The sequence below is a fragment of the Corythoichthys intestinalis genome, chromosome 4 (genome assembly GCF_030265065.1).
Source record: "Corythoichthys intestinalis isolate RoL2023-P3 chromosome 4, ASM3026506v1, whole genome shotgun sequence".
NCBI classification, from domain to species: Eukaryota; Metazoa; Chordata; class Actinopteri; order Syngnathiformes; family Syngnathidae; genus Corythoichthys; species Corythoichthys intestinalis.
In genome coordinates, this window is record NC_080398.1 from 12,635,234 (window position 1) to 12,650,075 (window position 14,842).

Here is a 14,842-nt window from a genome sequence, read left to right on the forward strand (position 1 = left end):
AGATGCAGAACAATTGAAGAACCGTAAAAGAACAGAGTTTAGATGGTTTTGCTTCACTTACTGTATGTAAATAGTGAAATTGAATGCAGTTTAATTTCTACAGTATTTTTGACAACACATTTCAGAATAGTAAAAAACCCATGTCATTAGCTGATATTATACCTTTATTAACTACAGTATATGATGTTGTATTATATTAGTTCATTACTATGCTGTAAAATAAAAATGAACAACGTGACACAGAAGTTGAAAAATAGGAAGTTTTAAGACAAATTTTAGATAACCATAGAACTTAAAATGCAACATACAGTGGCATAAGAAAGTAACACTTAGAGCAGGGGTGTCCAAACTTTTTGCAAAGGGGGCCAGATTTGGTGTGGTAAAAACGTGGGGGGCCGACGTTGGCTGACGTCATTTACGTAGAACAATATATTTAAGCAAATGTTAGCAAGCCATTCTGGGTGTTACATTTGCTTTATTATTTTTTTAAATTAATAATTTCAACAATTTCGCAACTATCCTTTGTGGCGTTCTCTTTCGACTCTCGAGCTCTTGCGAAATACTGCTGCTGTGAAATTAAACTAGCTATTAGTTGCTTCAATTTCTCGCTGCGTATCTTCCCTGTAATCTTGTTGTACACGTCAGAATCTCTTGTTTGGTAATATCGCCTCACATTGAACTCTTTAAAAACAGCGACTGTCTTTTTGCAAATGAGGCAGACATAGTTGTTGCGTATTTTAGTGAAGAAATAGTCCAATTTCCACCTATCCTTGAAGCGTCGGCCGCCGCAGTCAACTTTCTTTTTTTAGTTGATTGTCGCCATTTTAGAAAATTGGAAGTAAAGGGTCACACGGGGTAATGTTGCTTAGAGTGCTGCTGCCTTTTAATGGGTGAATGAGGAGCAACATTTAGTGTGTAAACTACTTCATATGCTGGTAGCAATACTGCTGACCAAATTTAATAAGTCTGTGTGCGGGCCAGATGTTATTGATTTTATGACAGAGGCTGGGGGCCGGATGAAATTTGACCACGGGCCGCATTTGGCCCCCGGGCCGGACTTTGGACATGTCTGACTTAGAGTATCAAAGCATGAGCAAGTTAATACTTACACTGATCTGATTTTATCACACAGATTAAATGTGAACATCTATCTTGAAATACGAATGGTGACAATTAAGAAAATAACAAAACGTTTCATTTTAGTAAATGACATGACTTTATTAAATTAAAAGAAAGGCTAATGTCCATGTGTTCAAATTATATTAAAGGTTTGTCTGTGTTTGTAATATTTTGAGTTTCCTTTGTGCAGTCCCTTTTCACGAAATGAATGAAACTCCTCTCTGGAAATCATAAGAGTATTAACAATAACGCACCAAACATAATTCGAAAACCTTTTATTTCTGCGCAGAGGTTCTGGTTTCACATTATTCAGTTTTGACCAAAACATTTCCTTAGTGTTTGAATATACAATAATGTATAAACATTTTTATCCATCCACCCATAGGTTACTATAGCTTTCTCAAGTATTTGCTGACATTAACCATTCAGGTTAGTTTTAACCAGACTTTGGTCAAAATAGATCAGTCGTAAGCCAAGTCTATGCGTAAGCTTAATCACCGTATAAAAATATGAAACAAAACGTATCTAATACAGCTTTTAAAAACTTAACAGACACCAAAGATGAATGCAGTGTTGACTTCAGAGCTCAAACAAACATATTTACAGAGTGACACCATCAGCAATAAAGCTTTTCTTTCTTATATAATAAGTGCATATTAAAACCAGTCTGGCTCTACTTCTCTAATTCAACTAGTGTCTCCTGCTGTATTGTAAGCTGCATGCGCCATTGCCTAGTCTAAATCACAGCACAAGGTTTTATGGAAGACTGACCCAATGATCAGTTTTCCTGCATAAGTCGTAGCTACAGAGGAGCCCATAATTACATGACCATCATCAGCATATACCTGTGTCACCACAGGCTCTTCTGAATGAATGTTCTTAATGCAGATGACCTGGAGGAGACAACCGTCGTAGGAGTTATGATAAATTACTACAGTCCCTGAAAAAAAGTCTTGTCGCTTACCTATTTTGTAGAAACAATTGCTAATAACCTGACTTTTAATTATTCAATTGGTTTCGTAATGGCTCATATGAAAGCTAAGACCCTCCCAAATGATGTTGAATGTACAAAAATATATTTGTTTCACTGAAAAAAGATTTATCATTTAATGAAGACATAAAGGTCAAATTTTGGCAAGACAAAAGTTTTGTCGCCTAAAGAAAGTAGTGTGAAAATTGAACAAAAACTGTACTTCAAATACAAAAATATGTTACATAACATAAGTGAATTAAGTAGTGGTGCTGTGAGATACAAATGTAATATTTTGCATGACTTCCATGAGATTGAAGGACTGCATCCATGCGGTTTGGCAAGGATTCATACAATTTATTGATGAAGTCATCAGGAACATCAAAGAAAGCAGTCTTGCATGCCTCCCAGAGTTCATCAACATTCTTGGGTTTAGTCTTCCATGCTTCCTCTTTCATCCTACCCCAGACATGCTCAATGATGTTCATGTCTGGTGACTGGGCTGGCCAGTCCTGGAGGATCTTGATCTTCTTTGCCTTAAGGAACTTTGAGGTAGAGATTGAAGTATGCGATGGAGCACTATCCTGCTGCAGAATTTGTCCCTTTTTATGGTTAGGAATGTAAGAGGCAGCTAAGATTTGTTGACATTTCATTCTGCAGATCTCTCAGGGTGCAGACAATTAAAAAAACGTGTGGCATTTGCCAAGGCCCACAGCCTGTCAAAAGGATGGACGTTGGGAAAGTGGCAAAAGGGGGATTTTTCAGATGAATCTTCCATTGAATTACACCACAGTCGCCGCAAATATTGCAGGAGACCTACTGGAGCCCACATGGATCTGAGATTCACTCAAAAAAAATCATGGTCTGGGGTTACATCCGGTATGGAGATGTGCGAGAGATCTGCAGGGTTAAAGGCAACATAAAAAGTCTGAAATATCAACAAATCTTAGCTGCCGCTTACATTCCTAAACATAAAAAGGGACAAATTCTGCAGCAGGATGGTGGTCCATCGCATACTTCAATCTCTACCTCAAAGTTCCTCAAGGCAAAGAAGATCAACACCCTGCAGGACTGGCCAACCCAGTCACCAGATATGAACATCATTGAGCATGTCTGGGGTAGGATGAAAGAGGAAGCATGGAAGATGAAACCCAAGAATGTTGATGAATCTGGGAGGCATGCAAGACTGCTTTTTCTGATGTTCCTGATGACTTCATCAATAAATTGTATGAATCCTTGCCGAACCGTATGGATGCAGTCTTTCAAGCCCATGGAAGTCATACAAAATATTAAATTTGGATCTCACAGCACCACTACTAAATTAGTTTATGTTATGTAACGTATTTTTGTATTTGAAGTACATTTTTTGTTCAATTTTTACTAGGGGTGTAACGGTACACAAAAATCTCGGTTCGGTACGTACCTCGGTTTTGAGGTCACGGTTTGGTTCATTTTCGGTACAGTAAGAAAACAAAATGCAAAATATAAATGTGCTAGTTGTTTATTACACACCTTTCCACAATAGGAATATTAGCCTATACAAATATAGAATTCCGCTAAAAAAGTAGCGGGTATTTAAAGATAATCCAACAACAATTTGCCTTTCAGACCCCGCATATTGGTCAGCTTTCTTTCTGAAAGAAAGAAGAAAAAAGAAGTCCTGTGCTAAAGAGAAAAACAATCCCATTGACAAAGATTTTAACATGTATTTTACAAATGAAATGCCCCAATGAATCTTTTTTTTTTTTAATCTGATGAACGGTTTTCAAAATCTTTATTGGTGGTTTTCTAAAGTCAAAGCGCCAAACAGAAATTAATAAATTTATTTGTGTAAGTAGGATCTGTGTATTTTTCCTTATTATTTCATTACAGGTGTTTTAGCTAATTTCAATTTATTTTATTTAAATGGGCTATTATTCATTTTATTATGTGTTTATACTTTAGAAATGTGATATAGTATTCATTTATATTGTATATTTTATGTTTTCTAACTTTAGTTCCTATGTGAATATTAGTTCCTACTTGTTTTGTTGTGGTAGGAGGGTTTTGTATTGAACATGGGGCCGTGTTGGTTATTATTATAGCAGAGAAGACAGCAGTAAATCAACAAAGACAAGTCAACTGTGCCACTCAAGAGATCTGATGGACTCAAAAAGTGGATTACGGTTGCATATTAGGTTGAAAATCGACCGGATCCACCGTATTTTTACACTTCCGTTCTGCCCGATCCTAGCTACCGGTAGTAGTATTGACGCAGGCCGGTCGCGTCTCGCGTCAAATAATAAACTCTGCCGTTCTTTTCGCGTGCGTCGTGTTGAGCCGCTTCTGGGACGCGTCTAACACGCGGCCGCACTGAGACCGGTGTGCATTGGCTGATTGACTTTAACACCCACGTTTCACTATGTTCTCGCGGCGGCTGCGTTGTCGCGCCGTTGACGTTTCTGGGTTATACTGTCCTACTGTGTTGGTCCTCATAATAGTAGAGAAGACGGAGTAAATATAATCTTTACAAAGAAACTGTAACCCGATCGACTCACAGCCTCGAAAAGTAAGGGTTACATTATGTCAGAAACTCGTTCAGTACGCCTCCGTTCCGAACCGAGCACCACTTACCGAAACGGTTCAATACAAATACATGTACCATTACACCCTTAATTTTTACACTACTTTTTGTAGGTGACAAAACTTTTGTCTTGCCAAAATTTGACCTTTATATCTTCATTAAATGATAAATCTTTTTTCAGTGAAACAAATATATTTTTGTACATTCAACATCATTTGGGAGGGTCTTAGCTTTCATATGAGCCATTTCTGAAACCAATTGAATAATTAAAAGTCAGGTTATTAGTAGGGCTGTCAAACGATTAAAATTTTTAATCGAGTTAATTACAGCTTAAAAATTAATTAATCATAATTAATCGCAATTAATCGCAATTCAAACCATCTATAAAATATGCCATATTTTTCTGTAAATTATATATATATATAATCTGTAAAATAAATTGTTGGAATGGAAAGATAAGACACAAGATGGATATATACATTCAACATACGGTACAAAAGGACTGTAGTGGGCATTTCACTCCACTGTCATTTAAATCTGTCTATGCTGTCCTCACTCCGAAGCGTCTACTTTTTCCAAAGCTAGACAGCTAGTGAACGACGCCTTAATAATTAGACTTCTTCCTTTTTCATCCGATTTATTAATAAAATGGCCTCAAACCATTGTCCTCTTTAGACCGTCGTAAAACTACAAAAAAAAAGTACACAAGCATTGCATTAGCAACAACGTTAGCTTAGCACGCTATACAGGTTCACTAAGCATAAACAAAAAGCGTCTCATACAAAAAATATAACATTTCGCTTACTAACATAATATGTACATTCTTTACAACAACCATACTTACGGACAAATCTTGTCCAAGGATCATATAAGCACAACATTATTAGCCCGAGACGTCGTGCAGCCATAATGAACTGGAAAGAAAACAATAAACCATGTCGCAAAGCGACCACAAGAGTTCGCTGTTGGACAGCACAAAATGTCTTGCTCTAAAACTTACCAAAAGGCAGAATACTTTCTGAGTGGGACATGTGCGTTAATTGCGTCAAATATTTTAACGTGATTAATTTAAAAAATGAATTACCGCGCGTTAACGCGATAATTTTGACAGCCCTAGTTATTAGCAATTGTTTCTACAAAAAGGATAAGCGACAAGACTTTTGTCAGGGACTCTAAATTGATTATAATTGATGAATGGATATTGTGAATTGAGTTGATTGTTATTTTAGCATACAAACCTCTGATCCCGGTGGATCGTTAAGGTCATATTTCAAAAGTTTCCATCCATTAGGATGGCAGCCCAACCACAGGTCACCTGTTTGAGGGTTGACTTCTATGTTGTCACAGAGTGAGCCCACAGCTACGGCCTGTTGACATCAAAAGACAAAATTATCAATAAACATCTCCCAGTAAAATTTTCTTTCTGAAGCTATTACTGTTCATCAAAATTAAGTCAATTCGTCTTCTAGATTTTGCACATATTTACCTTGACAGAGGCCAATGCATTGTCTTCTTTCCTCTCCAACACATGCACATTTTGGTCAAGTAGATCCATCACATATATATACCTATTTACAACCAAATGATAAATAATTGAAACCAATACAATTATGACCAAGAATATACACTCTTAAAAAAACTCACCAACCTTTTGTCTGGTGACAGGTTGATGCCATTGGCAAAGTAGTATCCCTCAGAGACAACTTTAACTGTCTCTGCACTGTAATACACAACGTTAGTCCATGGTTGACACAGAAGAGGCTCCACAAATGTTTTAAGTATTTCATGTGAAAAATAGTGATCATTGGTGGCATAGAAACGATCCACTCCCAAAGCCACAATATCATTCACCCTAGAAAAAAATAAGAAAATATATCGTTACTATTTATAAGTAAGGATTTGATGCATTATATTCACTCATAAATGTGTTTGTTTGATCATAGATTCTGAAGCTATATTTGTTATATATATCAGGGCTGTCAAACGGTTAAAATTTTTAATCGAGTTAATCACAGCTTAAAAATTAATTCAATTCAAACCATCTATAAAATATGCCATATTTTTCTGTAAATTATTGTTGGAATGGAAAGATAAGACACAAGACGGATATATACATTCAACATACTGTACATAAGTACTGTATTTGTTTATTATAACAATGAATCAACAAGGTGGCATTAACATTAACATTCTGTTAAAGCGATCCATGGATAGAAAGACTTGTAGTTCTTAAAAGATAAACGTTAGTACAAGTTATATTTTCGTTTTAATAAAATTTCAATCAAAAAATAAACTAGTAGCTTGCCATTGCTGATGTCAATAATTACACAATTCTCATGGTGCTGCAACCCATAAAATCAGTTGCACCCAAGCGCCAGCAGAGGGCGACAACACTAAAAAAAAAAAAACAAGTAACAAGTGGAAATCACACTGTGCTGTTATTTTAATCTGTTTGAGCGGGGCATGTACGTTAATTGCGTCAAATATTTTAACGTGATTAATTTAAAAAATTAATTACCGCCCGTTAACGCGATAAATTTGACAGCCCTAATACACACACATATATATATATATATATATATATATATATATTAGGGGTGTCAAACAATTAAAATTTTTAATCGAGTTAATTACAGCTTTAAAATTAATAAATCGCAATAATCGCAATTCAAACCATCTATAAAATATGCCATATTTTTCTGTAAATTATTGTTGGAATGGAAAGATAAGACACAAGATGGATATATACATTCAACATACGGTACATAAGTGCTGTATTTCTTTATTATAACAATAAATCAACAAGATGTCATTACCATTACTAACATTCTGTTAAAGCGATCCATGGATAGAAAGACTTGTAGTTCTTAAAAGATAAATGTTAGTACAAGTTATAGAAATTTTATATTAAAACCCCTCTTCATGTTTTCGTTTTAATAAAATTTGTAAAATTTTCAATCAAAAAATAAACTAGTAGCCCATTATTGTTGATGTCAATAATTACTTACACAACGCTCATGGGTGCTGAAGCCTACAAAATCAGTCGCACCCAAGCGCCAGCAGAGGGCGGCAAAACTCCGAAAAACACAACAAGTACACCTTTCACTGTGCTGTCATTTTAATCTGTTTGAGCGGGGCATTTGTGCGTTAATTGCGTCAAATATTTTAACGTGATTAATTTGAAAAATTAATTACTGCCCGTTATCACGATAATTTTGACAGCCCTAATATATATATAATTTCTTGAAAACTTGCTTGAAAAGTGTACCTATAAAGAAGTTCATGTTTGAAGGTCTTTATATGCAACAGGGAGAGTTCTTCTTCAACAAACTTAAATAACTCTACTTGGCTTTTGAGGTGAGGATGATTCACGACAAAAAGGTACACTGCGCCATCTGAAAAAAAGATAAAGCATTGTGTTAGAGTGAAGTATCAACTAGAGATGTGCGAAATTTCCAATTCTTAGATTATTCGCGATTCGGCAGTGGAAGATTCGAAAATGATTCACAAACATCCAAATTCCGAAATACCAAGTAAAGCGGAACTAAAACACAGTGCGGTCTTCGGGACGCAATGAGGAACGGAGTAAACATCATGCTAAACTCATGCTCCTAGATAAAAAAACAATAATACCTGACTGCAGCCGACAGCCGCTACAAACTGCGCCCACATAATGCTACGGTAGATATCACATGTATATGGAACTAGATGCAAAATGACAGACTCGGCGGCATTATCACAGGGATAGAAAACTAGATGCGAAATGACAGACTCGCCTACGTTAGTAAACAGCCGCCATCTTAAAGCAGTAGACTTCTCTGGATGGCTGTTGGAGCGAACCTTCCAAGCGAACCTAATTAACTTTTTATCTAAAATGTTCCTAAATCGGCAAAATCTTGATTTCAATCTATTTTTAAATGATGAAACAGTTTTAAAACTTTCACATGCCGAAGGCAGACAAAAGGAAATTATGGAATATCGGGAGCAATTTTAATAACTTTAACGTATGATTCATATGATTCACATCATTGAATTAATTGAATGTAGTTTAAAGCTGCTGATACAGAATGGGGACTTTTAGTATTTTATTTACTATTTTGAACTGTTAACTTGATACTGAAATAGTAGTTTATTTAAGCCTGAGAGGATTTTTGTAACTAATTTACGAAACATTAAACGCACCTAATAGCTTCGGGTTGGGGGCGGACAATATTCAATTTATAATCAAATAATAGCCTCTGAATTGTAATCGTAATCGAATCGTTAGGTGCTCCAAGATTCCCACCTCTAGTGTCAACCGTGTTTTAAAGTGTAAAAGGGGATCTCTAACAGATTAAGTGGAAGGTGAACACAGGGCTGTACTACAGTATATTGTACTGGAAATAATAAGGACACACCTACGTTAAAGCTTTGTTGATATGTAACAGGTTTGTACACATGCTTAACGTATCAACACCCATGCTAAAAAAAACAAAAAAACTGCTGCTGTGTTCAAGATAAATCTACTACTTTAATCTTTGAGAATTCAAAGCAGGACTGCTCCTACCAGTTGGGTCTGTGTAGACACTGATGCCATGAGGGTTGAATGTCTCAAGGTCAAAATTTCTCGGCATTCGCAGCTCCGCTGGCTTCATCCGAGAGTCTTTCAGGTCAAGGAGAAAGAGCTTTCCGGGAGCGTCTGAAGAGGGCATTCCAGGATAACTCAGACCCTGTGAACAACAAAACGATTGAAGACAAAATTGATGACTGACTTGGTATTTGATTAAAGAAATGAGCCAAAGTGTTCTTTAATTCCCATGATTAGGAAATAGAGATAATTCTGTATTCAAGCAACACTAGGTAAGTTTTGGTCGATTTTAGCGACGCCAGTGGACAAAAGCGATAGTGTTTTGCCTTAAGGAAGACTGCATCTCCCATGAGGACTAGCGCACACCCGCACAGTGTCGTAAAATCATGATGTCCCGGTCACCTGAAGATAAATAAAACAACATTTCTGTCTCCAGGGCTGTGTGAAGGATGAATAGTAATAAGGTAATGAATCCAGTTGTGGCTTAACAATAGCATTTGACCTTTAGCAACTGTGTGGCTAAAACCGGAACTCGTCAGCTTGATGATTTCGTGTGTGTGTATGGGGCGGAGAGGGATTCGTCACGCCAGCGCGAGAAAGCCGGGCCAATGTTTATTCTTGAGCTTTATAATGAAAGGGGGAAGCGACATATGCCGTAAAGCAGTCAGCACATTTGTAGGTTGTTTTTTTTTTTTTTTTTTTTTGCGTGGCAGTTCTTGGCACCCTCCTCAAAGTTAATTAGTGCCAGTGAGAGCAATACAGACCCCCTCAAGATATAAAAGTGGTGTCATTCAAGTAGTTGTCAGTCGACATATCATCATAAATGTCATGAAAATATTTTATAAAGGTTGATAAGTTACCAAGTGTTGCTTTAAATGAATAAACTATTGCCAATATATCTTTTGATTTGGCAGGGTTCATAATTGAGGAAACACAAATATTTTGAAACTCAACTTCTATGGCCCGTGCCATGTTCAATATAAGCATAGGTGATGCTGGTTCAAAACAATAAATGGTCTGTCAACAGTGTTCATTCCTGCATCGTTGTAATCAACTGTGAAACTAATCCACATCAGAAATTTTAAGTCTGAGCTTCTACAATTGTTGGTCTCTAAATTGCGGAACTTGTGCTAGTGGATTTTCCATGGCGTGTTCAGTAATAAGCATACAAATTATGATTCAGGTGCTAATTGTTCCTCAGCCACCCTGCACTGTACTAATAAATGTGCTGTTAATTACTGAATGCTAAACCCACCATAGGGCAACAATAATGAACTAGAATATAATTATATTTGAGACCTGGAGTTGACATACGTGGACATCACATTTTGTGTCATGTAAGACCATTTGTAGAGTTGCAACAATTAATTGATTGACTCGAAAAATTGGATTAGAAAAAAGCTTTGAATCAAATTATGCTGCTTTGAAGGTTTGTTTAGTTAGAGTGGCGTTGGAATGGTTTGTTTTGTAAGTGTTTGCATTAGGTTTTATTCATTTGGATGGATAAACTGTCCTCTAGTGGCGACAATGAAAATGATATAACTCAGTGTTTTTCAACCTTTTCTGAGTCATGGCACGTTTTTACATTGGAAAAAATCTTGCGGCACACCAAAAACCAAAAATGTTCCAAAATTACTTTCTATACAGTATATTTATTTATAAAATAATTTATCAATATTTATACTTAGTGTGAAAGTTAAGCCTGTTTAGATGAACACAAAGTCGATATCCTGGCAGGAATTGAAGAAAGACATACTAGAAGCTCTTCTTCAACAGCTCTCAGTTTATCTGTTTTTTTTTTTAAAGCAGTTAAGCTTGAAAAACTCAAAACTATCAGACAGGGGGACTTTAGCAATGTCTTTAACCGCATCAGGGCCGAGCATCTTGCTGACAATGGCTTTACAGGCAGGTAGTATTAATGTCTCTGCCACAGTGAGGGAATTTTTGGATTTAGCAAAAAGTTCAGCAACAAGGTAACTGGCGTTTAGGGCTTTCTCATTTACCTTCATAGCTTTTCTCAAAAAAGTGGCCTGTTTCTCTATTTTCACGAAGGCGAACAAAATAGGACATCGCCTGCTTTGAAGCTACGTGTGTTTCATTTGGAGCTGACGTTTAAGCTTACTTGGCACCATGGCGCTGTTGGATAGCTGCTCATGTCTTGTTCAATAACTGCTTGGATTTCTAGCCATCAGCCACCTTGCTCTCCTTGACGATGTGTTAGAATAAAATACAGGCAAAGGATTGATGGTCGTCACGTATGGATAAAATGGAAAGGACAGTTTTGTGTATATCGACACTTGACGAGTCTAATCAAATGATGTAAAATAGACATTCTGGGGTCCACAATGTTGCGGACAGCAAGGTGGCTGATTGCTAGAAATCCGAGCAGTTCTTGAACGCGACATGAGCAATACCTCTCTCATCTTCACATGACCGAAACCTTATAGTACCTACTCCTTCCCTCCTACTGCAACTCCGACTGACGACGTAAAAAAAAAAAAAAAAAATGCAATACTGGATAATTTATCACCAGACGATCTCTCACGGCAAACTAGTGTGCTGCGGCACACCGGTTGAAAAGCACTGATATAACTCATCTAACATGGCTGGATCCAGCTGCTCCCTGTTAAGTGCAACATTAGGTATGTTTTTCTTTGAGCTAATATGTTTGTTTATGCATTCGTTATTTAGTTAAGACGTATATTTTGGAGTTTTATGTGGGAATATGTGTTTGAACGATTTGACAAGAGCATTGTAAACAATAACATTAGTATTTTAGAGATGTAGATTTTTGCTATGCAAGTTAGCCGATTGTTCTTTTGTTGTACTTCGATCCTCATTTATTATTAGTATTATTATTTCTTTTTTTAACACACTGTTTGGGGCTAAGTTCAGGTATTTTCATTCAGTTTTAAATGCATTTATAGCTCTAGTCATAGACTTCATAATACTGTATATAGTTTAGTGAAATAAAAGTGCAATTCTGCAGTTTGAAAAAACACTCGGGAATTTCATTTTTTATTTGCATTTAATGCTCTTTTGAAGGTGCAATCTTGGCAAGAAATCTCCAAAAACTGATTTTGCAACGCATTAAATGTTCCTAATCCGATTACTCGAACTAATTGATAGATTAATCGATTACTTAAATTATCAATAGCTGCAGCCCTATACATAGTGTTAATATTGTTGCCTACAATGACACAATGTGCTGTCTACGTACAGTATGTGGATGCCAGGACTTCATGGGTTTGAGTAAAAATATCCTGTAGATACTGAATTCACTTGCCCTATAAATCGTCTAGAGCTGTCCCGACTAGTCGACGTTGTTGACGTCATCGATGACATGAATACGTCGACGGGCAAAACATACCGTCGACGGGTAATGACGGGTTAAAAAAAAATTACATGCGGATAAAGTTTAGAATGGCGGGCGCTCGCGATGCAAGCAGTTGTTACTGGCACCCCCAAGGGGACCGCTGTTATTTCAATGTGACCAGCATTGTCAGATTGAGCAAAGAGGAAGAAAAGTGGGCGAGCGAGAGAGAGGGAGCGAGAGCGGTGAGTTGGAAAAGTGCGTGGGTAGCGCGGAGTTGGCATCCCCCACGTTTTTGTTGTGGTCAATAAAAGTATCCATAAAGAGCCATCCGACGCCTCTCGGTGTTTTTATGCACGCCGCCGCCTTCCTGAGGAGGAAATCTGACGAACCAACGACAACGAGCCAAGTGAACCGCCGGTTCACTCCTCACTATGGCGAGGAGTTGAAAACACTGCCAATTACCTAAAAGGGCAGAATTGGTAACACATGAAAGCGGCATAAAGCCAAAAAAGCGGACCAGAATAGCCAGAGCCTGGAATTATTTCAAGGAAAATATGGAGGGTGCCACTTTGTGTACTCTTTGCTAATCTGAGCTCACATACCACGGTAGCACGTCGGCTATGAACGAACACTTGAAGCGCCGTCACCCAAGTGTAATTTTCGAAGACAACAAGAAACAACAAGCTAGCGGATTGTAAGTCCATACAACTTTCTAATGATTTTTTTAATGGAAGTTGCCTTTATGTGCGTCGTATCAACGTGCATTTTTATTTAATAAAATAGTTAATACATGTATAACATAATTGTATAATATTTTTTTTCAAATTATTATTACATTTATTAGGATCATGGAAGCTCCCACTTGGGGAAAATATATACATATATCCTGTAAATACATAATAAAAATGTATATGGGAACAGCACTGGCCTGCTGACTGTAATCCATGACTGCACTAATGTTAGTTACTTAATATTATAAAGTATTACATGTAGTAGTATACTATAAAATTTATACTATATATTTAATTTTTGTTACTGTGGGTATATGTGCCTTTCATTCAAAATAATTGTGGCAATATTTCAGTGTGCCCTCTACTTGATCTATTTTCAGGTTAAAACAAACAAAAGTTGAACAGTTTTTCCCATCCCCAAAAATGTTTAATGCACACCAGAAAAAGCATCTGAACTCACACAAATTATTCTGAAAATGGTTGTCCGGGACATTGCAATTCATTTTTAATATTTAGAACAATATAGACAATGACATACCACAAAAAGAGTAAGAAGTGTTTTGACTCCTGTCAAAGAGGTGCAGTCACAGTGTTTCCATTTACATTTTATTGCACTAGTTAATGCCAGCAGCATTTGACCTCATTGTTTGTGATTTATTATTGGTATTTATGTTATTTATTTATACGTTAATAAAGAATTTAGGTGTTCCAAAATGTTTTTTGTGAATTAATAAGCTTGAACAAAAATTTCATTATTAAAGTAGTTAAAAAAATAAAAAAATAAAAAATAAAATAAAAATAATATTAGATTAGTCGACTAATCGTAAAAACAGTCGGCTGACTAATCGGGAGGAAATTAGTCGTTTGGGACAGCTCTAAAATCGTTAATCGTTGACCCCAGGTCTTGGAGTTTCTAATCATTGTTGCACTTTGTGTTTGAAGTCACCACATCAACACTGAATCTATCCCAATCAATTTGTGTCAGTGCATCCATCCTTTTACCTGTTCATTCAGATCAGATACTTACAGTGCTGACGAACGCTAGTCCATCCCCAAACACAGTGATATCTTCTGAACCTTCATCTGTCAAAAGAACACATTAACTATCTTTTTCTTGCGGAATTAAGAGTGGAAATTGATGTTAGTTTGCTTACTCAGACTCTTCAGTGGTACACAATTGGGGAGGTGTTTGTTGACCAGCTCTCGAGAGGCGAGGGCCCTCTTCCTTTGTTTACAAATAATGTTAGATAGGAAAGAGCTCATATCGCCGACATGTTTGAATGGAATATAAGTGGAATAGATGTTACCTTAAATTGACTATCCTCACCCCCAGTAGCACAGATAACAATGCTACAACAATTGCGATGAAGCCACACTTGCCCATGTTTAATCCGCACGGCAGGTTTGATGTCTGCACTCTGCACAGTCAGTGCTACAAACTTTGTGAACTTTCTAACATGCACTGCGAGCAAAGCATACCGGGTGTGCCTTTTTGCAGAGGAGCCAGTTGCCTTCAAGGTCTGCTGGGTGAGAAAACCCCATGCAAGAAACACCGATCGGAATGTTTAATTGCATT

General features: G+C 36.9%; 1 protein-coding gene across 1 annotated transcript; it reads right to left on the bottom strand.

The window, feature by feature from the left end:
- Window positions 1-1,366: 1,366 nt before the first annotated feature.
- Window positions 1,367-14,749, bottom strand: LOC130914877 (serum paraoxonase/arylesterase 2-like). The gene is made up of 9 exons (XM_057834445.1): window positions 14,574-14,749; window positions 14,421-14,491; window positions 14,294-14,349; window positions 9,199-9,361; window positions 7,921-8,047; window positions 6,301-6,504; window positions 6,139-6,220; window positions 5,891-6,019; window positions 1,367-2,012 (listed from the first exon to the last, which is right to left on the bottom strand). Exons 1-9 carry the CDS (start codon window positions 14,648-14,650, stop codon window positions 1,851-1,853), a joined length of 1,071 nt encoding a protein of 356 aa, XP_057690428.1. The 5' UTR covers window positions 14,651-14,749; the 3' UTR covers window positions 1,367-1,850.
- Window positions 14,750-14,842: the final 93 nt, after the last annotated feature.

Bases quoted from the DNA above. Each gene is read 5' to 3' on its own strand.
- LOC130914877 (XM_057834445.1), bottom strand. From the start codon at position 14,650: ATGGGCAAGTGTGGCTTCATCGCAATTGTTGTAGCATTGTTATCTGTG. The intron at 9,362-14,293 runs GTAAGTATCTGA...TGTTGTTCACAG, and splicing joins GACTAGCGTTCGTCAGCACT to GGTCTGAGTTATCCTGGAAT. The intron at 2,013-5,890 runs GTTTGTATGCTA...TGTCTCCTCCAG, and splicing joins ACGATCCACCGGGATCAGAG to GTCATCTGCATTAAGAACAT.